Source organism: Phaethon aethereus (assembly GCF_964289735.1).
Source record: "Phaethon aethereus genome assembly, chromosome: 1".
Lineage (NCBI taxonomy): Eukaryota > Metazoa > Chordata > Aves > Phaethontiformes > Phaethontidae > Phaethon > Phaethon aethereus.
In genome coordinates this window covers 54,171,305-54,196,822 of record NC_138575.1, presented here as the reverse complement: position 1 = coordinate 54,196,822, position 25,518 = coordinate 54,171,305, and the positions used below count along the sequence as shown (strand labels likewise).

General features: G+C 39.2%; 1 protein-coding gene across 4 annotated transcripts in view; it reads left to right on the top strand.

Moving 5' to 3' along the window:
• The window catches only part of ANKS1B (ankyrin repeat and sterile alpha motif domain containing 1B), a gene marked incomplete at both ends in the record, with an annotated part of 473,260 nt that overhangs the window by 296,394 nt on the left and 151,348 nt on the right, over positions 1-25,518 (top strand). For all 4 annotated transcript variants that reach the window (XM_082013919.1, XM_082013918.1, XM_082013917.1 and 1 more), the window contains one exon: positions 8,320-8,472. In XM_082013919.1, the coding sequence (XP_081870045.1) occupies positions 8,320-8,472 (153 nt within the window). The remainder of the gene's footprint in view (positions 1-8,319; positions 8,473-25,518) is intronic.

Genomic DNA, 25,518 nt, shown 5'->3' with positions numbered 1-25,518 from the left:
GGTTCTACAAGAAAGGCCGGAAGGAGGATCCGGGGAACTACAGGCCTGTCAGCCCGACCTCAGTACTGGGGAAGATTATGGAGCGTTTCATCTTGAGGGCGTTCACAAGGCATGTGCAGGACAAGCAAGAGATCAGGCCCAGCCAGCGTGGGTTCATGAAAAGCAGGTCCTGCTTGACCGATCTGATCTCCTTCTATGACCAGGTGACCCACCTAGTGGATGAGGGAAAGGCTGTGGATGTTGTCTACCTGGACTTTAATAAAGCCTTTGACAGCGTCTCCCACAGCATTCTGCTGGAGAAACTGGCAGCTCGAGGCTTAGACAGGTTTACTCTTCACTGGGTAAAGAACTGGCTGGACAGCCGAGCCCAGAGAGTCGTGGTAAATGGAGTTAAATCCAGTCACAAGTGGTGTTCTCCAGGGCTCAGTTTTGGGGCCGGTCTTGTTCAATATCTTTATTGATGATCTGGATGAGGGGATTGAGTGCTCCCTCAGTAAGTTTGCAGATGACACCAAGTTGGGCAGGAGTGTTGATCTGCTTGAGGGAAGGAAGGCTCTGCAGAGGGATCTGGACAGGCTGGATCGGTGAGCTGAGGTCAATTTTATGAGGTTTAGCAAGGCCAAATGTCAGGTCCTGCACTTGGGCCACAACAATCCCATGAATACTACAGGCCTAGGGAAGAGTGGCTGGAAAGCTGCGTGGTGGAAAAGGACCTGGGGGTGCTGGTTGACAGCCGGCTGAACATGAGCCAGCAGTGTGCCCAGCTGACCAAGAAGGCCAACAGCATCCTGGCCTGTATCAGGAATAGTGTGGCCAGCAGGAGTAGGGAAGTGATCGTGCCCCTGTACTTGGCATTGGTGAGGCTGCACCTCGAATGCTGTGTTCAGTTTTGGGCCCATCACTACAAAAGGATATTGAGTTGCTGGAGCATGTTCAAAGAAGGGCAACGAAGCTGGTGAGGGGTCTGGAGCACAAGACTTCTGAGGAGCGTCTGAGGGAACTCGGCTTGTTTAGTCTGGAGAAGAGGAGGCTGAGGGTACACCTTATCGCTCTGTACAACTACCTAAAAGGGGGTTGTGGTGAGGTGGGTGTTGGTCTCTTCTCCCAAGTAACTCGGGATAGGACAAGAGGAAATGGCCTCAAGTTGTACCAGAGGAGGTTTAGACTCGATATGAGGAAAAATTTCTTTAGTGAAAGAGTGGTCAAACATTGGAATAGGCTGCCCAGGGAGGTGGTGGAGTTACCATCCCTGGAAGTGTTCAAAAAACATGTAGATGTGGCACTCTGGGACATGGATTAGTGGGCAAGGTGGTGTTGGGATGAGGGTTGGACTTAGTGATCTTAAAGGTCTTTTCCAACCTTAATGATTCTATGATTCTATTCTAAAGGTCTCCAGAGAGGCACCAAGGTGGTCTCCAGAGAGGCACCAAGGTGGCCTCCAGAGGTGCCATGAACAGCCCATGGCTCATAACCACTGCTGCCCAGCCCCAGAGAACACACTTGATAGGAAGACATCCAGCATTAAACAAAAGCTAAAAATCATAGTGACTAATGACACAGACGTTTTCCTGAGGGCTGGCACAGCCCACCGTGGACTAGCACTGACAGCAACTGGTCAGTGTGGCCTAATGAAACAAGCAGGGGCAGCACTTGCAGTTGTGGGAAGAACAGAAGAGGTTCCAGCAGTCACCACAGAGTGTTGCAAGTTGAACACCTAGAAAGGGCCTGCAAGAATGAGATGCCTAAGAGTACCTATCCATCGAAGCAGCCTTTCTTCCTCAGAATTGGCCCTGCCTCCTTCTTCATCTGTCTGTAGTTGCTTCTGCAGCTGGCCCACTGGTTAATGCACAGAATTAGACACCTCTGGACTCCTCACAGCAGTCATGAGGTCAGCAGCCTCCTGATACTCACACCAGGTTATCCTGCTATTAGGAAACTTTCAGCTTTCTTGCAGCACAGGTTTATCAACAGCATCGTTTCCTTGGGGCTCTAGTTAGCACCTTGTGGGATCTTCTGTGAAGCTGAGGAGATTGATGGGTGTGACCATCACAAAAAATAGCATAAAAGTAATAGTAAAAGGTTAAAAAAAAAGTAAAAAAAAGCATAAAAGTAAAAGGTGAGTGGTAATAAAATTGTTATAGAAGTAACAAGAAATTCAGCAAACAGTTCTGAGCTAGGCAACAGAAAGTGAGGCAATTAAATCAGAAAAAGCATCAAGGAAGGAAATTATATGAGTCATGAAGAGTTAAAGGCAGTTGACAGCAAATACAAAGGTATACCTCCACTGTTTGGTCCATGTGTGTTTTCTCCCATGGAAGGTGGTAAGGTTGTCAATCACTTGATTCAGATCTTTGTGTCACTATTAGGGATTGAAACGCATTTGGTGCATGACTGGTGCTGATCTTCTGCTTTACTTTCCTTCAGAAAGGTAGCTGGATATTGTGTACCCAGACTATACTGCAAAGCAAATGAATGCAAAGTAGATTACTTTTAAATCATACTGTGGCACCAGACCATAGTACTCCTGAGCCAAAAGGATTGCCACTAGTTCAACCCGTGAGTTGGATAAAAAAATAAAGGTGCAGTTGATAGCATGTTATCTAAAGTAAACCAGGCAGAGCTACTCAGGATCCAGCAAAGGATGAAAGTTTGACACTGGAGCTGTCAGTCTGTGCTAATATCCAGTTTTTGAAAGCATGCCCATAAAGCAAGAGCTCTATGCACTGAAGTACCAACAAATACCCACAGGACTGCTTTTAGAAATTATATTCATAGAAACTGTTGAGATCAAAGGGCACAGCTTCCACTGAGTCCACAAATTCCATATTTAGGTGTTCTTAAGATTACATTATATGCAGTTGAAATGTCCTGAACTGTTGCAAGATCAACAGTTGAACATCTGAAATGTTGAACATTTTCCTCAGTAATACTGAATGAGACCTGTTCTTCCCTTGTCCCAAACATTGTGTCTGGTGAAGAACTAGGAGGTCTTCTCAGTCTTCTGGATGTGGATCTGTTTCAATTTTTCCAGGGAAAAAAAAAAGTGTGTGTGCATCCATTTTCCTTTAAATTCAGAAGACAGATTCCAACTGCAAAAATCATAGAAATTTGCAATGCTGGCAATCTTAGGCAGGAAACTCTGAACTCAGTTCATGGTATTCTGAATTTACCGTCGGGGCAGGATCCTGAACCACGCAGCGCTGTGAAGTGAACATGCCTATACTGTCTTTTTATAGTAAGCTCCACAAGAAGATGGAAAGATTTTGATTAGCAGAAAGAAAAGTCAAACATTATGACAACACAAGCTTGAATAGTTAACTTTTTTAATATATGACAAGGTAGACAGAATAAAAACCCAAAAAGTTTATATGCAGCTCTTCCTTGCCCACTGTGTCTTTGCAGGCAGGTCCCTGTTTTCGCTCAGTGGCTTTCTCAACAGCAGCAAATGCAAAGTCTTCTCAGATCCTGTGGGAGTTGTGCTCATCCCACGTGAGAGCTGCCTCTCTGCCCCTGACCACAGACTCAATTTCTGCACAGGCGCTGCAGGCAGCAGCTCCACATGTGTCAGAAGTGTCACTCTCCTGAGCCTTCTCTTTCGCTACTCCAGAGGAGAAATGCTCCTCTTCCAACAACATGAGTCCAACTGATCACATTTGTGAAGTACATAATATATAACAGACAACTCACAAAGACAGGAAAAAAAAGAACTGATACCTCCCCCATTACAATCATCCAGAATTACTCAGATTGGTGCTTAATAGTTTCATACAAGTTCCTAAAAGTGCTGTTTAAATCTCTCATCCAGGCCAGCAGTTTAAAAGAAAGCATTCTGTGCTTGCTAAAAAGTTCTTTCTTGCAAACAAACACAAGCATAAATTCACTGTTTATCATAGTCACCATTTAAAAAGCTGTCAAAGTCAAGTCATCTCTTTCTCCTTATACAGCAGATAAAAAGCTTGATTTTAATACACATGGTGTTGAGATCCACCAAATCACCAGTGATATTACCTGTGGAGAAAATAGCATTAGTTCCCCACCTGTCTGAGAAGATCAGAGAAAACTGGTAATAGTCCATGTTACTGAATTCACCTTGATGCTTCTGGTGCATATGTGATTACTTTGAAGTTCCGTTTATGTTTATTTGGCTACCTTTCAGCAACAAAAACTCAAGTACCTTCTATCCTAATGTAAAATACTGTATAGATATAGCAGTGTTGCACCTGTAAAAAGACTGATGTACAGACAGTTTCTTGTAAAGGGTTTCTCGACCCATTAGGATGCTACTTGGCATTGCTATTTTATTATGAGAAACAGCTCTTTCTGGCTTCTGCTTTCTATTAATTTCAAAGGAAGCAATATTAGTGATAGATCAATAGGACCTAGGAGAGAAATCTAGTATGTTTTGTGTCTCCTTCCATGCTTTGTTTATATCGTATTTTCTCAAACATTTATTTTTCTTGAAATCCTGTGGGCTTCATTCCTCGCCTTTTCCATAGTCAGCATGTTAAAATCATCTGCAATGAAACAGCTCACACTGATTTTGTTCTTTAAAGATAACAACCAAATGAATCAGTAGCAGTGTCTGTGGAAGAACAATACTGCCCCTATTTATGAGCAGTTAATATTTGCAAGGCTGTCATGACTTGAAACTTAGGGATTTTATACTGCTCTGAGTCAAACAGCATGCACATAGCTGCTTAGATGTTTGAGACCACTAATGCATGTGTTGTAGCTGGTGCAAAATGATTGAAATATTATATATGGAAATACAGTCAGCAGATAGGAGGGGTTTTTTTCTTTCATCAAAAAAAGTCAGGAAATAGCATCAGCAAGGAAGCCTACAGGGCATAAATGATCTGTGAGAGGAGTTTAGGTCATGGTGCAGTATAGAAAAAAAAGTAAAAACAGCCCAAGAGCCATGACCTATTAATGAGGACTGGGATAAGATGCAACTAAACTGGAACTCCAATAAAGGGGTAGCACTTCCAGACAGATACTTCGAAGTGTTTTTATTTAAAAACTCCATAATGTTTTATATGAAAAGCAGATACTATTAATGATACTGTCACATCTAGATAACCAATCTGTCAATAAATATTTGAAAGGAAAACATTCAGCCAGCTATGAATGGCAGTTAATAAGCTAGTTGATGTTATTAACAGACAGAACAAAACTTTCCATACAAGAGGGTGGATGTCTAAAGTTTATTACATATTAGACACATTTTAGAAAATCTGGTTTAGATAAGAAATTGGTTCTTGGCTCATGACAAAACAAATACTGCTTTTGTGCTGCAACTGCTGGCAAATATTCTAGTTCTGAGATTAATTTGCTGTGATAGGAGCAGCAGGAGGGGGCTTCCCTGCCAGGGCAGGTGGACTGAGAGCTGACGGGGGACAGTGGGGCAGGCATGGAGAACTCACACAGGACAAATGGGGCAGGGACAGTGGCAGTGACCACAGACAGCCACGTCCCAGATCCACAGGGATGAGGATGGGACAAGGTTGATTCGGGAGGGCAAGCTGGTGGGTGAAGATCAGCAAGGTGCATGGCTGAGCACAGATGTACCTGTGGCATAGCTCAGGTGAGTGTCAGGGACACAGACCTGAGCTCACATGCAGCTCCTGCAGAAGGTGGGGTGGCCTCCACCAGGCTTTTCACTGCTCTTTCTCACATGGTTCTGACCCAAGGCTACGCAGCTGCACCATCCCCGACATGGCCTTGAACACAAGCAGACAAATGTTTGGAGCAGGGAGAGAGAAAATGCTTGTGGAACCTGCTGCTTCCCGACAACAGGACAGTGTATTTTCATGTAGGCTGCTGAGTGACCTGGTGACAATTTTGACTATTGGCACCAAATCCAAAGAGTCAAATTGTCACATATGTTTCAGTCGTTCTTGGTCTTTTGCTTATTGGATTGTTTGCCTGCATTTGCTTGCCTGCAGCCCTTTGCAACACACCGTAATAGAGTGATACCTATTTTAACAACCCTTCTGACAGAGATCTCCAGTGGGAATTGAGAATTCAGAAACTTCGCAATGCTGTGTTTGCTTTTTATAGAGGCTGCTGTGTTACCAGAATTGTGGACCAGACTTCATGAGGTTTCTCAGTCAGCAGGTCAAAAAAACCTCATGTTAAAATCAGGATTTATTAAACATAAAGATCAGATAGTAATGAACAAAAGAAATAATTTGCATAACATGCCCCATCTGGTTATGTCGAAAATTGTTTTGAAGGTGCTTTGCTCTTCTTTGTTAGAGAAAGAAAATGAAAATCCCTTATATCTTTCATAAGTCATGTGTTCCCTGTGGGCCCTGTACATCTTCTTCATGTCTTCTCTGTATTAAATTTTTCTTCTTCAGTTTATCAGGTCCTTTCTTTTCAAGTGTCAGTTGTTTAAGCATACCTCATTTCAAATCAGTTCTTGAAATAAGCTTCCCAGGAATCAGAGCTATCAGGGTCTTCCAACATTTTTTCAGTCTGCTGGACAGACTACTGTCGATCTAAGATTTGAATTAAGTCTGAATGATAATGAAAGAAGAATTTGCCATGCTTTTGACATCTAAGAATTTCATTCTAAATTAGGCTGAAACTAAATTCTAAACTGTCAAGATCAACAACAAAACCGAACTCACTTTCTAATATGACTCCTTTGTTCCAGAAGTGACCTGAAAAGCTATGATTCCCATTGCTAATTATGTGATTTCTCTTGTCTGTCTTTTATGATTTAAGATAACGATTTCACCACATCATTTAAATATTGCCATTAATATTTTATATCCAACATCTGCAGCAAAAGACCAAACTGTCATATCCACGATGCAGTGTGCCTGCATCACTCCTCTCTGATATGCAGGAAACCAAGATCAAGATCATGACATGCTGGCTTTCTGCATTTGAACAGACAGATCAATGAATGCTACTGTGACTTTCAAATGCAGACTTTAATTTTTTTTTCTGCTTTGAATTCAAATTGTATTTCAAATGAACTGTGAGAAATAAATTGGTTCAGGCAAGATATTAAGATCAAAATTCTCTCCTTTTTAAATTACTTTGTCACTCACCTCACGCTTAAACTCAAAGCATTATGTTTCTGTCACACCTTCCTTGTTTCTCAGAAAGTAGGAATGTACACAGGCAGGCAGAAATGGGAGACTGGCTTTCACCATGTGCAGTGTCGATCTTGCACAGTTGGGAGATCCTGTGCAAAAACACAAGGTTTCTAAACCCCTAGATCTTCTTAAACAGTTTACCAGTTCAGTGTATGATCAAGTTAGCAATAGTTACACTTCTATAGAAAGTTGATATGCCTATGATACTGTTGAAAATTGAGGCTATTGCATAACTTTTTCTACTGTGTTCTACTTCTGCCACTATTGCAAATTACTTTAAAATTCATAAAACCAGCATGGCATAACAAGCTGCACAGGTAGAGGCTTTGTATATTTTTATCTTCAATGGCTAGCTTGAAAATCTTCACTTGTGTCACTGAGAGGCAATTGTGAAAGAGAAATTGCAGCTCTTTACTTCTTAGTTAGCTTTACAAAATTCAGAAAAATAAGATGCCAGTGGTGTTTCTTAGTTTGTTATGAAAACAAGTTTTATGTGATTATGCTTTCTGTACCTGCGTTGCTATATGAATGCAGGTGGTGTGCTTCTGTGTACGTGATTCTGTCAATTCTATTCCAATAATATCTGGTTTGATTGTCCAATCTCAAGCAACTTTACAGAGGAATCTAAAACATATTAAATTGCCAAGAGTTACATGAAAAATGTGACCAGGTAGAGGAAAAAGACTTTTTTAAGCTTTGTCTGGGGGCGGAAAAAATATAGCTCAGCTTCAACCATTATAAAATATCAGATAACCTACGAGGGGAGATAAATTAGGAATAATATAACCAAGGCAGTATGTTTCATTTGCAGATTGATACCAAAAGTTCCATTCCTCAGTCTAATTTCTCCCCTTTATATGAAATCTTAGGTGCAAATCTGACATTTTTGTGCAGTCAGGATATTAATAATGTCTCTTTCTCTTTTGCTTTCCCTCACTTATGGATTCTCTGATGTGTAGTAAGAATTGAACTCATGCTACAGTCTTCATATACTCTGGTTTAAAAGGCAAGCAGACATAAGAAAAAGATCCATTGAAACCTAAATTTTATTAATGCTTTTGCTCACAAAATTGTTTCATGTTGTAGTAATCATTAAAGGAATGTTGATCAGATAACTCTGACCCAAAGAAAATAATATACATAACTGCTGTTCTGAAAGATGTTTAATGAATGCTATAAGTAATTCTTACTCATTCTTGTTTTACAGATGAAGCAGATCGGTCACGATGGCTACAACCCCACCTCTGTAGCTGAATGGTTGGATTCCATTGAACTGGGTGACTATACCAAATCCTTTCTAATTAATGGCTATACATCGATGGACCTTGTGAAAAAAATATGGGAGATTGAATTAATTAATGTAAGTTGATCAATTTATAGCAGTAGTTCCTCCTAAATACATTATAGTACTTGCCCTTACATATCAAAGAGAAAGTACAAAAGCAAATTGCCCTACAAATACTGTTATCAAGTACTGTTAATGATTACAGCTTTCATGCCTATACCTGGGTTGACTGTACCCTTTGCTTCCATTTGCTTTGCCATTGTCTTTACAATGGTATTCAATCAGCATGATTGTGTCACTGCTTCAAGATGCTGAATGACATTTAAAAATATATTTTGGTAGTTTATAGCTGCAAAGCATAACTTTGCTTTTAAAGTGCCTAACAACAGTACTTCTTGTAAAGATACTTACAGGTTAATTTTTCCATGTGCTCTGGCTAAATTAAACATAAAATAAGGAAACCTTAAATATAGTTAATAAGTTACGCTAAAGGAACAAAGTATTTTATTTAATTATCACTTTTGCTTGAAACTGTATTTACATGAGTCAGTTAAATTAGATACCCACATATGGGCAACCATAAGTTTTAATGTGGACTGCACTGCAGAGTAATTTGGAATGAGATGAATTTTGTACTTTTACAGTGAAGACATTGACAGTACAGCTTTGCAAGTGGAATTTTCATCTAAGATAGTTATGTGTCTGAAAGTAAGTTTTTTCCTTTTATAAAAGATAGGTGATTATAGATTTGGATCTGCTGTGGCTTTTGAAATCAACGGTATTGTCAGTTTATCTGAACTTTAGTGCAATCCCTACATGGAGAAAAGACCAATGTCAGATTTTATTGGCTCTTCACAGGGAAAAGGCTGTGCTCTTCCTTCCAATACAGGAGATACTGCCCAGAACAGCCAAAGGGCTACCAGTAACCATAGGCAATCAAGCATAAGATAGAGCAGCTGACACAGCTTTGTACCGGGAAACAGTTCCCAAGTCCCAGGCTGGAGAAATGGAGAACATAATGATGGTGTGAAGCCATATTTCAACACAGTAACTGGTGCATGAGACACAAGCAGGTATAGCCCAAGGCCAGCATTTAAAGAAAAGAAAAGAAAAGGAAAAAAAAAAAGAAAAGAAAAAAAAAAGGAGGTATTTCATATTAACTGAAAGGCAAAACCATTGCATGTTAGAATTTCTTTTCTTGCGATCACATTACAGTTAATGTTAACTAGCATAAAAATGTAGAGTAAGAGTAAGGACCAAACTCTGCCTTACATGTTATGTCTGTTGCCTTCAATATATGTTGCAGGTGTATAACTGAAGTCAGGGTATGATTGATGGTAAGCTATTTATAACCGTGAATCTTTTTTCTATAAGTGGATGGAATTTTAATAAGAACTGAGGACCCTTTCCTCCAGAACCTAATATAGATTAACAACCAGCACTGAGTTGAAAAAAGTGGAAGTCTCTGCTCTCATTTCTTCTGTAACTTAATGTTGCATCCCAAACATTTTGCCATAATCAATTTGGAAACAAATTACCCTTTAGCTCCCCCAAGTGGATCATTAAAACCTCATTAAAGGCTTGTGGTTTGATTCCAAACTTGCTTAAACTGATGAAAAGGGAAGTACCTGCACTGAAGTTAACTGGAAAACACTTCTGTAAAATTAGTATAAACCAGACCAGTGTCTGTCCCTCTAAGTTTACAGCTTAACATCATGTTCTCATTTAAGGCCTGTACCTCTTAGGAAGACACTCCCTTTTTTCCATCCTGGGGGTGCTGGTTGACAGCCGGCTGAACATGAGCCAGCAGTGTGCCCAGGTGGCCAAGAAGGCCAACAGCGTCCTGGCCTGTATTAGAAATAGTGGGGCCAGCAGGAGTAGGGAGGTGATCGTGCCCCTGTATTTCGCACTGGTGAGGCCGCACCTCAAATACTGTGTTCAGTTTTGGGCTCCTCACTACAAGAAGGACATTTGAGTTGCTGGAGCGTGTTCAAAGAAGGGCAACGAAGCTCATGAGGGGTCCGGAGAACAAGTCTTGTGAGGAGGAGCTGAGGAAACTGGCGTTGTTTAGCCTGGAGAAAAGGAGGCTGAGGGTACACCTTATCGCTCTGTACAACTACCTAAAAGGGGGTTGTGGTGAGGTGGGTGTTGGTCTCTTCTCCCAAGTAACTAGGGATAGAATGAGAGGAAATGGCCTCAAATTGTACCAGGGGAGGTTTAGACTGGATATGAAGAAAAATTTCTTTACTGAAAGAGTGATCAAGCATTGGAACAGGCTGCCCAGGGAGGTGGTGGAGTGTTCAAAAAACGTGTAGACATTGCATACTGGGACATGGTTTAGTGAGCATGGTGGTGTTGGGTTGACAGTTGGACTTGATGGTCTTAAAGGTCTTTCCCAACCTTAATGATTCTGTGATCCTGTGATTCTGAGTTGCAAGACGAAGCTGTTAAACAGTTGTTTAAATATTTGTCGAGTTATAGTTACCCATAGAGAGAAATATTTCTCCCATCTGATATATCATTGGATTATGTTGTTCAAGAGTAGAGTAAGTAGAAATTCTACATTCTCAGAATTTCTATTTTAGTCCAGTCAGTATATACTTAATTCACACCAATAGGTAGTAGCTAACTGCAATAAAATAATGTTCACTGAGAAAATCCGTAGCTTAGAAAAGTATTTAATGTTTTTTTTCCATTTCAACTGAGGGGAATCTTTCAGAAATGGACAAAAAATTGGTTTGAAGCATTGTGCAGTGTGGCAGAACAAGATACTTATCTCTGACCAGCACGCCTGCTGTCTGAAATCAATTTCAAAAGTCTCACTTCCCATTCAGGTGATGGCAAACATGAGCTTATTACAGAAAGTTTTTCATAAAGGAATGCATAAAGGTCAAAGCCCCTAACTCTGGAATAGAACTCCTGACTTGAGTAGGTCAGAATCCAGGCACTTGATAAATAAGAGAAAAAACAGACTCAACATCCTGAAAAGAATTCAGAGTACCCTTAGTTTAGTGGTTCTTGGTGCTTAAGTTGTAGTTGCAGCAAGAAGTTTCATTTGTACTTATGCCAAATATGCAATAAAAAAGTATCAAGGGCTACAGATATGATATGTTTTTCATCTTAGCCATCAGTTTAAACAGCTGCAGCCACTGAATTTGACATAAAAGCCATTCCTGCTTTGGTGCAAGGAATCCCGTAGTTCATATTTGGTGATTCTTTCAATTAAGCCATTGGGAAATCATCCATGGGTTCTGGAGGGGTAGAAACCAATTTGAAGGTAGAGATAATATCTTCTGTTAGGTAAACTAGCATAGCTGAAAGGACAGGGGAGAGAAGGGAACATTTAATTTTTCAAAAGCCCTTTTTTACATCTTAAAAAATGAAGGTTCTTTGTCATCTACGTTCTACACTTTTTGTGATCATCAACTTACATGCCTGTGGATGAAATTCTTGAGTTTTTACATTTTTTTTCCTGGCTATAAACTAGTAATAAGGTCATCCTTTATCATAATACATCTCAGTATACTATTGTGAGTTTTATTTATCACATGCCTCTGAACTTCCATGTGTGATGCTGACCAAGATACTTTTCTTCTACTTCAGGGCATAAATCTATTCAATTAAGTTATTAAAGTTAACAGTTCATTTTTTGAAAGGCAGAAAGAAGAAAGCATATTGTGAAAGTCTCCCTGCAGCTGAATGAAGCTAGTCTCCCTAAATTCCCTTCATAAACTACAAAGGATGGCGAAAGAAATGGTCATCCACAGGATGATTCAGGGTGGTTAAATTATGGTTAATTATCTGAATTGCTTGTTTGTTTCTCGCTACTGACATACAGAGATGCTAAGAAGATTAGCTTTAGTATGAGTGTTGATCTGCTTAGGGTGGAAAGGCTCCGCAGAGGGATCTGGACAGGCTGGATCGATGGGCTGCAGTCAATTTTATGAGATTTAACAAAGCCAAGTAAGTGCCAGGTCCTGCACTTGGGTCACAACAACCCCATGCAATGCTACAGGCTTGGGGAGGAGTGGCTGGAAAGCTGGCTGGTGGAAAAGGACATGAGGGCAGGGATTGACAGCCAGCTGAACTTGAGCCAGCAGTGTGCCCAGGTAACCAAGAAGGCCAACAGTCTCCTGACCTGTATCAGAAATAGTGTGGCCAGCAGGAGTAGGGAAGTGATCGTGCCCCTGTACTCTGCACTGGTGAGGCCGCACCTCGAATACTGTGCTCAGTTTTGGGCCCCTCACTACAAAAGGACATTGAGTTGCTGGAGCATGTTCAAAGAAGGGCAACAAAGCTGGTGAGGGGTCTGGAGAACAAGTCTTATGAGGAGCGTAGACTGGGTAGATGAAGGGAGAGCAGTGGATGTGGTTTACCTTGACTTCAGTAAGGCTTTTGACACTGTCTCCCAAAACATCCTCATAGTGAAGCTCAGGAAGTATGGGTTGGATGAGTGGACTGTGAGATGGATCAAGACCTGGCTAAGCAACAGAGCTCACAGGGTTGTGGTCAACAGTGCAGAGTCCAGTTGGATGTCTGTAGCTAGTGGTGTTCCCCAGGGGTCAGTACTGGGTCCAGTTTTGTTCAACATCTTCATCAATGACCTAGATGAAGGATTGGAATGTACCCTCAGCAAGTTTGCTGATGATACAAAACTGGGAGGAGTGGCTGATAGACCAGGAGGCTGTGATGACATTCAAGGGGATCTGGACAGGCTGGAGAGTTGCATGAAGGGGAACCTCATGAAATTTAACAAGGACAAGTGTAAAGTTCTGCACCTGGGGAGGAACAACCCCATGCACCAGTACAGGTTGGGGGTTGACCTGCTGGAAAGCAGCTCCATGGAGAAGGACCTTGGAGTCCTGGTAGACAATATTATCCATGGGACAGTTTGGCCCTGGTGGCCAAGAGGGACAATGGTATCCTGGGGTGCATTAAGAAGAGTGTGATCCGCAGGTCGAGAGAGGTTATCCTCCCCCTCTACTCTGTGCTGGTGAGGCCTCATCTGGAGTACTGTGTCCAGTCCTGGGCTCCCAGTTCAAAAGAGATAGGGAACTTCTGGAGAGAGCCCAATGGAGGGCTACGAGAAGGATTAAGGGACTGAAACATCTCCCATATGAGGAAAGGCTGAGAGACCTGGGGCTGTTTAGCCTGGAGAAGAGAAGGCTAAGAGGGGACCTTATCAATGTCTATAAATATCTGAAGGGTGGCTGTCAGGAGAATGGGGCCAGTCTTTTTTCAGTAGTGCCCAGTGATAGGACGAGAGGCAGCAGGCATAAACTGCAGCACAGGAAGTTCCACCTCAACATGAGGAAAAATTTCTTTACTGTGATGGTGACGGAGCACTGGAACAGGCTGCCCAGAGAGGTTGTGGTGTCTCTTTCTCTGGAGACCTTCAAAACCTGACTGAATGCGTTCCTGTGCAACCTGCCCTAGGTGATCCTGCCTTGGCAGGGGGTTGGACCAGATGATCTTCAGAGGTCCCTTCCAGCTCCTACCATTCTGTGATTCTGTGATTCTGTGAGTGGCTGAGGGAGCTGGGATTGTTTATCCTGGAGAAGAGGAGGCTGAGGAGAGACCTTATCCCTCTCTAGAACTACCTGAAAAGAGGCTGTAGCGAGGTGGGTGCTGGTCTCTTTTCCCAAGTAGCAAGTAATAGGACAAAAGCAAATGGCCTCAAGTTGCACCAGGGGAGGTTTAGATTGGATATTAGGAAAAATTCCTTCACTGAAAGGGTTATCAAGTGCTGGAACAGACTGCGCAGGGCAGTGCTTGAGTCACCATCCCTGGAGGTATTTATAAGACGTTTAGATGTTACGCTTAGGGACATGGTTTAGTGGAGCACTTGGCAGTGTTAGATTTAGGGTTGGACTCAATGATTTTAAGGGTCTTTTCCAATCTAAATGATTCTATGATTAACCTTTGTGAGTTACCCCTTACTCCCATAGGACTCTGGAATGATCAGAGCTTTGAATCTTGTTATCTTCCTAAAAAGAACAGTTCTTACTCTATTTTCAACACTGTTTTACCATTCTTGGAAGTTACTATCTAGGCAAGCACATTTTAAAAAAAGCTGCAAGGAGAATGCCAAGCATATGAGAGAGGGAGAAGGTCTGAGACACTGGTGGTAAAGACCATCCTTGCTTCCAGCTTCCCTGGTCCTCCAGCTACCTCAGTGGCATTAAGAAACAAATATATTATGCAGCTTCCTGCAATTTATTGCAAATTATTCCAGCAAGGTAATGTCTGTGCTAACTTACAGGCTAGTTTCTTTCAGACTTTTATGTATACATGTATAGTGTGTGTGTTTCTTCAAGCACAATCAAGCAGCAATTACTTAAAGCATTTGAATAAGAAATCATTTTAAGTTATTCATTTGTGTTTCTTACAAGCTCCCATCAGTATTCTCAGTCCTTTTGCAACGAGCCAGACTTTGAAATTTAGATTCCGTTTCACTAATTAATTTGTTATTTAGATCAAGAATCTTCCCAGATCCATTTGCTTCATTATTTTCTCAGATACGTGCTTCCTGGGAGGTACTGTTCTATTTTCCTTATCCTGGGATTGCAAGTATTCAGAGTGCCTTCTCCCAGCATTGGCTTTCACAACACTTCTGTGTTTGTTTCCCAGGTTTCTTGGCTCATTAGAGAGGTCAGATTCTGTACCCACATTCAGATATTAGTTATTCAATGCTGTAGCTATGTGGAACTTTTCTGAAACATATATAATCTGCTGAAAAAAAGTTCACTGTGTTCTGAAATCCCCTAACCCATCTAAAGTGCGCACCTGTGCTTTAAAGTATAAATGCTCTTCTACATGACTCATCACATTATCCGTGTCTGTTACTCTGTATTACTTACGTAACCCTCCCCCTTGGGGATTCACTTTCTTCAGGTTACTTTTACCAAAGAGATTCTTCAGGCAAGATATTAAACAGCTTAAAAGCACAAAGCAAGTTATTTGTCATCTAACACACACAATGCATTGTGGGACTAATGAACTAGGCATTAAATCAACCCCCACAAAATGAGTCACTAAGTCTACTGGGCAAGTAGTCATCACTCAGGTAGGGAAGGGCTGGCCTCTGTTGCTCCTGGAACAGGTTGATCTATGATGTTGCTGAGTTGCTGTCTTCTGATTTCCCTTTTTTCCTTGGGATTTTATACCTTTTCATGTGAGTGTTGTTATCCTTGAATCCTTGAGGTGCCAGTTTCCCCTGTGTCAACAATCTTACTTATGTCTGCAACTTTACCTTTCTTATCTTCCATGCTTCCAGCCTGTGCACTCTCACAGCTCCTTCTCACGCCCTAGCAATTTTCTTAGAAGAAAACTGAGAATGGTTGCACAGTTGCCCTGTACTGAAAGTAGGCCTTGAATCACAGATAGCTGAACTCCTGGGAGGAGGGTTACATGTTAGTGGCCTGGTTTACATTTCTTCTCAATTAGCTCATCCTGCACTGCGAGCTTCTTCTATTTTTGTACATCCATCTTGCACATGGATGATTCAGTCTTTGTCTCCTGTAAAATTAATGTTTACCAAATGGTTTCTTAAACTCAATTACTGTCCAGATTTTGAGCTTTTGGGGAAGTGTTCTTGATGCTGTCTCTCACAAATTGCATTCCTGGTTCACATTAGGGTATAATGATTACTGCTCAGGATCAGATCAAAGATACTAGAGAGAGAAAATAGCTACCAATGGACTGCCTTCCATTAGTTTATAGCTAAATACTGGACCCTCCACAACATCATTGACAAGTTCCACAATTTAATTTAATTATATACTGTGTGAAACGGTGATTCTTTAGTTATATTAAAGGCTGCTACATCATCATTTCACTGCAGCCCACTAGGTTTTGTACTGTAGGAATGGAAGAGCATGAAAATGGCCATACTGAAATAGATCAGAGGATCTGCCCAACCCACTGTGCTGTCTATAAAAATAGCCTTAAACAGGTGACCAGGGAAGGCTATGCAGATAGGACAAGCATATTATGAACTATCTGCATAGCATTCTTCTAGTCATTAATAATTTTTAGCTCAGGAACTTCTGGGATTGGGCAAGTGCTTCCCATCTGGTCTTTGTCTTTCTTACCTTGAATGAGTTATCATCATCATCAGGTTCTGTGATCATACTACTAGCCTCTTTCCTATGGAATTTATAAATATATTGAACAGCAGAGGTCCATTCACAGATCTCCAGAAATTCCCTAAGAACCTTCTTCCACTGCACTTTCTCCTACAGTTTCCTGGTTTAACCAGCTATTTATCCACAAAAGAACCTCTACTTATGTCTTAATGCCATGACTGAGTTGCTGTTTTTTTTCCTTAAAAGCCTTTAGGAGTGTCTTCATCAAAAGACTTTAGAAATCCAGGCAAACAAGCAGATCAAGCCGATCATGAACCTCATTAACATTCTTCTTGACTGTTTCAAAGAATTCCAGTAGGCTTTTGAGAGATGAGGTGCCTTAACATGCAGTCACTTTAACTCTTCCCAGTTGTATTTGTCTGTGTGTCCACTACTAGTATGCATTATTGAATTCCTACTAATTTGCCTTGGACAGGCTTAGAGGCTAGTATTTCCATGAGTCTTCCATGAACTCTTTTAAAAAATTGTCATCAATTTTGTAACCTTCCAGTCCTCAGAAAACAAGAAGGTTTGAAGGGAAAAGTTACACATCATTGCTAGCAATTTAGCAAGTTCATCCCTGAATTCCTTCTCTATTTATCTTTTCTGTGCTGTGGTTCACTTTGCACATTTCTATCATTTCTCCTTTCAGTCATCTCATTTGCAGATGAAGAGTCTTAGTCTATTTAGCCATTCCATACTTCCAGAAATCCTTGCTCTGTATCTTTCTAGTCCTTCTCTGTAGAGCTCCAATACACAGAGTGCCAGCTATACATGACTAATTTCAAAGTCAAAACTGCTTTATACATATTTAGCTTAAGCCTATAGCTCTAAGTAATAGCAACCAGTGTACTGAACTTAGTTCTCAAAACCCTTCTGAGGCCTAAGCCAACTAATGCACCTACAATCTTAGTACAACTTACAATCTCTGCTTAAAGAACTTAAAAATGGACTACATACTGCATTCAGATTCCTTGACCAGGTTAGTGTCTCAGCAGCCTCCCCATCTACTCCAACAAAGCAGATAGCAAGTCCACAGCTTCATTGGGTAATACATACCAAAAGGATGGATTTTGTACAGTGCTCACTTGACAGCTCAATTTCCCATGCTCTGCAGCATGAAAAAATACCTTTTTCTTAGGAGGGCTGTCCTTCAGATTCTGTTTGACAAATTACTCTGCAACTCTTCTTGTTATTACTTCGTTTCCCAAGCGTGCCACTCTGCAGAGGCAGTTTTTGAAGAGGAATGAAACATTACACCTCAATAACATATTCTTAGACATTGCAATTGCAGATCTACAATTCCTTCTACCTCAGAGCCCTGTGCTAGATTTCAGATCACTGAAAAGAATTAAGAGTGCTTGAAGCCAGAGTCCTTTCCGATCTGCCAGAGACATTGCTGACTGATAAAGGTGCCCATAGTTGTTCATGTAGTTGCCTTCTAAATGGCTCCAACAGTTTTGATAATCAGAAGAGCTTTCAAGACTGAGTCTGCATTAGCAATAGGCTGCAGGATCTCAACTTACTAGGTATTTTGTGATTAAAAATAACTTCTATAGTTGTTGAGTTTAGAAAATTCTCCGTATGACTTTTTCTTTGTTCACTCTTTCCAAACATTCAAGAGCATATTACTAGTGTACTTGATTAAGAAAGTACTTGAGGTTAATTTATGAGAACCAATACTTTAAAAATATCTACATACATAAACATGTGCACACCCACATATGTGCGTATGTATGTATGTATTTATATATAAATGTATAGAACTTGAAAGTAAAGAATTCTCCAGCAAGCTAAATGATGGACCATCACACTTCAAATACAAATGTCATCTCTGTAGAGACAACCATGTGATGTTCTGGTGCAAAATCAGAAGTCTTGTGTTTCAAAGTTTCTAAGTAGCATAGAATTCTTGAGAATCTCTCTGACATCCTGCAAAAACAAATGTGCCTGTTTTACTGAGGAAAAGCTATTTCTAGCCTTTGAAAGATTTATGAGAATCTTTACAGTTCCCTGGCAGACAGACTGAACTTTAGGTCTGCTCACTCATTAGTAAAGTAGTAGTCTATGTATTGGATGCATTAAGACATGTAAGAAAATCTTTTCTACTACATTTGTGGTGGTTTTTATGTTAAATAACTACAATTTTGAAAAGTTAATGCACAGCCTTGGTTGGTTTAAGGAAATACGAAAGAAACCTTCAATATCCATTCAAATTCTCAGTCTCATCTGTTTGCAAAACTATCCTAATTAACATAAATAATAGGACCAAGAATGAAGCGTTTTTTTGACAACAGGATAATTGCTTATATATTTCAAATCAAATACTCCAAAGATGGTTTTGGAACTGAATAACTTTGATCATGATGTATTGTTTCTTCATGAAGACATGTATATGGATTTCCTCAGTTGCTCCTACATTAGCAGAACAATGCTGCGAATGAGATTACATTAATATGTGTTAGCTGTTACAGTTGTAAATACAAATCATAACTCTCTGAATTACTCTATTTCCCTTTGAAATTGGATCAGTATGTTCATTGCATGTACAAAAAAGTTATGAGATGTTATACAAATAGCAAATTTTTTTCCATACACAATAGCTGCGTGGTTTTTGTTTATCCAGGGCAGCCACAGAGGTCTCTCTGGGGTTTTTTTCAAGAATTAAATACTTACCAATTGCAATCATATAGTAAATTTGCTCCATTGGATCTTGCATTTGAAAATTATTCTTTCTGCAGTCAGAATCTTTCTGCTTTGTGTACTGGTAGCATCTCCATCAGTCACTCAGTTCTCAAATGACTGTGGATGTTACTGATCATTTAGTAACTGTTGTTATGTTGTAGTATTGCAGTGGATGTTTCTAGAAATCTCATTGGAATCTCTTCACCCTCAACAAATCCATGTGCCAGTATTGTTAACTTCATAACGTTTGACTCCTCTGTACAGTTTCTGGGTATCACATTTTGCATAGGTACTGAACTCGTAGCCTCTGAGTGATTTGATGTGCAAGCTTCCATCTGTTCCTCATGGTAATGCAAAATACTTTTTAAATACGTCATCCTCTTTCCTCTATACTGCTACTTGCAAAAGATCAGGAGATGACATAAACCATGGTAATTTCTGCAAACCATCTACTGTTTACCTCTTCCTACTCCCTCTTTGGATCGTGGCAGTGCTCAGACTCAGGACAAGTGGGAGGAAAAACACTTCTTTTAGTTCAAATACAGTGCTTTATTCAGTTTACAACACAGCATGGTAAAGAAAGAAAGAGAAAGCATTTGCACTGTGGACATTTTAACAGCATTTATTTTTTGGTAGGAAAATGATTCTTTTGTAATCCATCTGGTGTCATTTTGCACTAGAGGTTATTTAAATAGAAGAGATTATGTAAGTACTTTGAAATCATTGCCCTAATTCTATATTTACATTTCCTTATATTATGACAATAATAAAAAAATATTGTTTTCTGATTAAAAAGTGATAGTAAAATAACCATGTTTGATCAGCAAACCTAGCCATTGAAATTTGCAGATTCCTTTTAATGTTTCCCATTTCCTGCATTTATTTTTAAATTTAAGGATTTTAGTCATCTCAAAATGATATAAATTTTTAACAATTATTTCTACCTCTTTTCTGAGGTAAATCTTTGTTCTTATATTAGAATTCTTAAAATGAGAGCTTTTTTCCCCCCTCTCTCTTTTTCTCTTTTTTCTTTCCTTCTGCCCCACGCTCTGTTCAAAACAAATTATAATCAAGTAGTGATTGGCAGCAATTTTTAGCACTAATAATCAAAGCTGAGCAATTTTAGCACCTATTGTGTTCCACCTGCAGGATCATTTTCTTGTCCTGTAACACACTGGGTAGCACAAATGATTGATTTATAATGCAAGATAATTTTTCTATTAAAGCAACCTACTCTGCCTAGTGCTAGAGAGGGTACTGTCTCTGAAGTATTCTAACAAAATCTCCATCCATTCAGGCAGCAAATACATTGCCTTATCATCTGATTTTCTGTCTAAAATCTTAGTGTTCTATAAGAAGGTTCATATTTCACATTTCAGAACGTGATCCCCTTCCCAGGGAGTACAGCAGAAGCAGCCCAACCCAAGACTTCTTATGCTTTTTTTTAAAGCTGGAAAATAACCTCTCTTCCCAGCCTAAAAGTTCCCTACAAAAACAGATAAAATAAATATTCACTAAATATTTTGTCGTCCTAGGCAACAACTTGTTCTGCCTTCAGCAGCTTAGAAGAGCCCTGGATAAAGAGTTATATTTTAACAGCTTAACCTTTTCAGTGTTGGTGAGCCTGCAAGAAAATTTGATTTCTATTTTAAAATAATGTACTTTTCCAGATTCTTTAATCTGGTATTAATTTAGACATTTTAGACACACCCTATTTTGAATTTGGCCTCCTAAACATGCAGTCTTAGGATAGCATCCTTCATTACAATAATAATTGTAGATTGTAGTAAAGGTAGTTCCTCTAAAATAATTTCATTATGAATATTGAAATTTTGTGTTCTAGACAATATTTGTGCTAGTTTTGCTGGAATAAATTTATTGTTTCAAATGTTTGCATTTGCTGTCCCCAGACCCTACCTCTCATAGTTCTAGCTTACAGCATTTTGGAACAGATTGTGTTGATTGAAGGTCAATGTAAAATACTTGAAGTTTGCAGTAGACAAATGAACACAGTGATGTTAATGTTGTAAATCAATACTTCTGTCTTTACTGTGAAGAAAATTTTTACTGATAAAACTCATAAAAAACTATGCCTTGTTTGCAAGGAAATAAAGCTGCAAAAATTATTACTTAATATTTTCAAGGACTGCAGTACTATTTTGATGCTTTTAAAAGAATACTGTGCTTTCCAAGTAACTCTTCTATTCAGCAGTGTGCAAAGGAGAAATCATTCCTCTTTAAAATATTTAAATTTTTTTTTCTACTTCTTCGTTGCTTTATAGGATATTGTGAGGAGTTGATATTTCCAGTAGAAATTCCCTAGAGCTTATGAGGTCTTGACTAGCATCATTTGTCTTCTGTTATGACTTATTTTAATAGTTAAAAGTGAAGAGGACTGAATGGAAGTCATTTTAGCTATAAGGATATTGAAGATCAGAAACATTTTAGAAACATTTTCCCTGTACTGCAGATTTTGTCAACATTCTCAGGTGTAAGAGCAAATGCAGTCCTGTGCCATATAGACATGTAGGCCAATCAGAGTGACTAATGTGCCAGAAATAGGACAGCAGCATTATCCTGGGTCTTCTGCCTGATTCTCCCCTCTCATTGTTCAGAGCTAGCTTGGATATCCCTGCAATCCACCGCATTTGTATCATACAGACACAGTCCTGGATTTCAAAACAGAGTGAAAAGTATTATACTGAGATTATCAATAGAAGTAAGGTCAGAATTTTTCAACACAATAAAGATGAAGGGAAATATTCACTTAGCTATAAAAGGTTCTATTGCAGCCTACAGCCAACAGGGCTTGAGTCCTTAAAGTCATCTTCAAGGATTTCATCCTTCGTTGTTTTTAACTTTCAAAGGAATAAGGTTTCACTTTCCATAAAGGGCAATTCAAAATTCTAATAGCTGCTGGTGCTGAGAAACCTTTCATATTCAGTCTGTATTATTTCAAAATTACATACCATTATCTCCAGTTATCAGTTTTCTACAGATGTAAATAACACATTGGCAGCCTCAATGTTTACACCCTTGAAATAGTTATTGGCAGGTATTTGTAATCCTTTTCATAATGTTCAAGTCATTGCAAGGTTATGTACATGTAACTCCTGATTTATATTCCTACCTCAGTTTGTACTTTTTCTCATTCATTGCTTATCTTAAAGAATGTTCTGCATATCATGTAGAGATCTTAAAAATGCAGTATTCATCCAAAAGTAGTATGTTGTATGGATTTTAATTCACTGCCACCATTTCAAAAAAGAATTTGAGAAAATGCAGTTAAACATGTTTCTAAGTGCAATGATACTCAAAATTGTATTCACATAATGAATTACCATGTAGCTGTTGCAAATCTGTTACTCTATTAATAGAAAATGAGAGATCTTTCTAGTTCTATGGGGTTCAAAACAGAAAGTCAGTTTCAAAATCTCTTACAGTGTTTTATCTGTGTTTTTTCGTCAATGAATTAAGCACCTGATTCAGACGCAGTAATGACAGAAGCTACTGGAAAAAATATAGTTAGACCTTACTTATACTTTTGTTCAGATACTAAAAGCTGGATCGGAACCTGGCTGAGACACAGTTCGGTCACATGAACATACTCATCAGGAAAGGATATACATCAGTTTTCCAGGTAGAAGCTTTTATCGTTCTGGAGGAGTCAGCCCAAGCTCCTAGCCATCCTGATTTGCTCAGGGTCTAGACTCCATGCTACAATTTAAAACAACAAATTCAGTAAGAAATATATTGGGTAGTTGCAGGTGAGCTGCTAATGACTGTCTGGCAGTCTCTATCATCAAAAAGGTTTTCTCATCATCCCCTCCTCCACATGCATGATCTACTTGAAGATGGAAAACACAGTCATAATGTCTTCCTTTAAAATCTTATCCCTCCAGTAAGCCTCAAACAAATGCATATGCACTCATGTACACACATAAAGCAGAAGAACAAAATTATGCAGAGCTAAGTATTTTAAACATTTGTGTTCCCACATGCAATATGGTTCTGCCCTGTTTTCAGTGAACGTAACAAAACACAAGGTAGTGCTTCCTGTCTTGTAAATGTATGTAAGATTTATATAAGCAATAGATAAGCATCAAAGCCATAGCCAAGGAGGATGGATGGCAAAACACCAGGCTAGTTCATAAATTCACATTATTAAAGAGTAGTGATAGATCTACACTACTTCTTTTCTTGAAGCTGAACAGCAATTTGCTTCCTACGTGCTTTTAATAGCAAAGTATACAATACCACCAGTACATGACATCCACAGAAAAAGTTCATTATCTTGGGTTATCTACTCTGATCTGTGAACATTTTTTTTGTTAATTTGTGGCTCCCTGGGAAGCAGAAGCATAAGATGTGACTTAATATAAGAGGAAAAAAAATGACAGAAGTTTAATATGTCTCTAAGCATATGGAGTGGTTGGCTTTGGAAATTCACTGGAACTGAAGCGTGGGAAAAAGGAAACTGAGAACTGAGGGGAGTTAGTAGTAAATGAGGGAGTTATATGCAAGGATGAGATGTCAAGAGTGGGAAACAACTGCCATTAGATGCTAATGGGCTTAACAAGAAAGACTAGAAATACATAATGAACTAACACACACAGAGTATATAAGTATCATATAAAACAGAGAAAGATTAACTTAACATCCTTACTTTATATCTATCTAAAATGTAAACAAATGAGTACACATCTATATAGAGTGTTTCAAATATTCAAGATTATTTTCACAATTAGGTTTTATCTGTTTTCCTGTAGTCTTGCTGGCTCTTTGTGGCAGGGAATCATCTTCATGGACTGATAGAGAGCTCCTAGAAGACTCTTTAAAACATGATCTGAAATTGTAGTTTCTCTTGTTATTTTTACTACTGTTATTAATTAAAAATTACAGGATATCAGAATGATGATTTACAGAAAATGTGAAAGATGACCACATATAGATGACCAGATGTCTTCTATATTGTAGATGAAATAAAACATTGAATAGTGTTTCAGGTAAGAAGGTTTGTGTCAAGAATACCTTGATGTGAGAAGGAGTTTTAAAAATGGTTCTTTGAAGGTGTTTCATTTAAGCTGAGTTTCTAGGCAAAATATTTTCCTGGCAATTTTGGTATAATGTATTTCAGCTTTTCACCATAAGATTTCTAATGGTCTTTGAAAATCAGATAAGGAAGAGAAGCAAACAGGCTGCTATCTTCTCTACATTTCCCCAGGGATTTAACACAGGTTATTCCAATGTGTCAAGGATAAAACCCCCTCGCTGTTTTGCAGGAGGTGCTGTTAAGCAAAATGGCTAAGGTTTTGTGTTTATTGCTGTCAATTTGTTATACTACCATAAGCAACAGCATTTTAGCATTCCATTTGGTTTTGTTCTCATAAGTATTTTTTCCTGTGTAAGTATGCAATAAGCTACTGTATTTTTCTTCTGAGAATCAAAGAAGATATTGCTTATAATTCAGCACAGACCCATTAATAGGGCAGTGAAGAATTTTATTTGGTCCTGAAACTCACTCATTTAGTTTGACTGTGCATATAGCAATTATCAAGACAGTAAATATACTTAGAGGGCCTGAAATACAGATCTTCTGATGGGAAAATGCCAAGGTAAGTTTCAATGAATAAGAGTCAGAAATGTGTTTACTGATACTGCAGAAATCTGTCAGCAGAATCACAACAAACATAATTCTGAATATCTGAAATCTTGTGCTCAGGTTCAATCTTTGTCACGTCCTACTGATGTCTTGAAAGTGGCAAAATTATTAAAAAAAATAATAATACCTTTCCCAGTTATCTGTCAAAGTGAATGTAGGATGATGTGGTAAAGGGGATATCTCTATAACAAATCATTTCACTGACTTGTAAGAGAGAATAATATTACTAATAATAGCCCCAGTCAGTTTTTTACATGCAACTAGTAAAATAATAATAAGAATTTAGCATGCTTTTTTATTTCTGAAGGTAGCTGACACTTGACTTTGAAAAATACCATGTGGAATCAAATCTTTTTGTTGTTCATTTTGTTTTCTGCTTCATCCTTTTTATCTCAAGGCCAGTTTCAATGAAAATGTTTTGGAGCTCTGTTTGGTCTCACTGTGAGTTTCCCACCTGAGTTCCTAACCCTGTTTAGCTGACATCCTGAAAGTAAGTTGTAATGGTGCGTAAAGACCAAACAGTGGTCAGTACAATATACATTCTGGGACATATCTGGAGGTTTTCTATCATCAGTGTTTTCACCAAAGAAGTCTTGCAAGCAGCTGAAAATGGCTTGGTGGTATATATGTCGTTCTGTGCATGTGAGT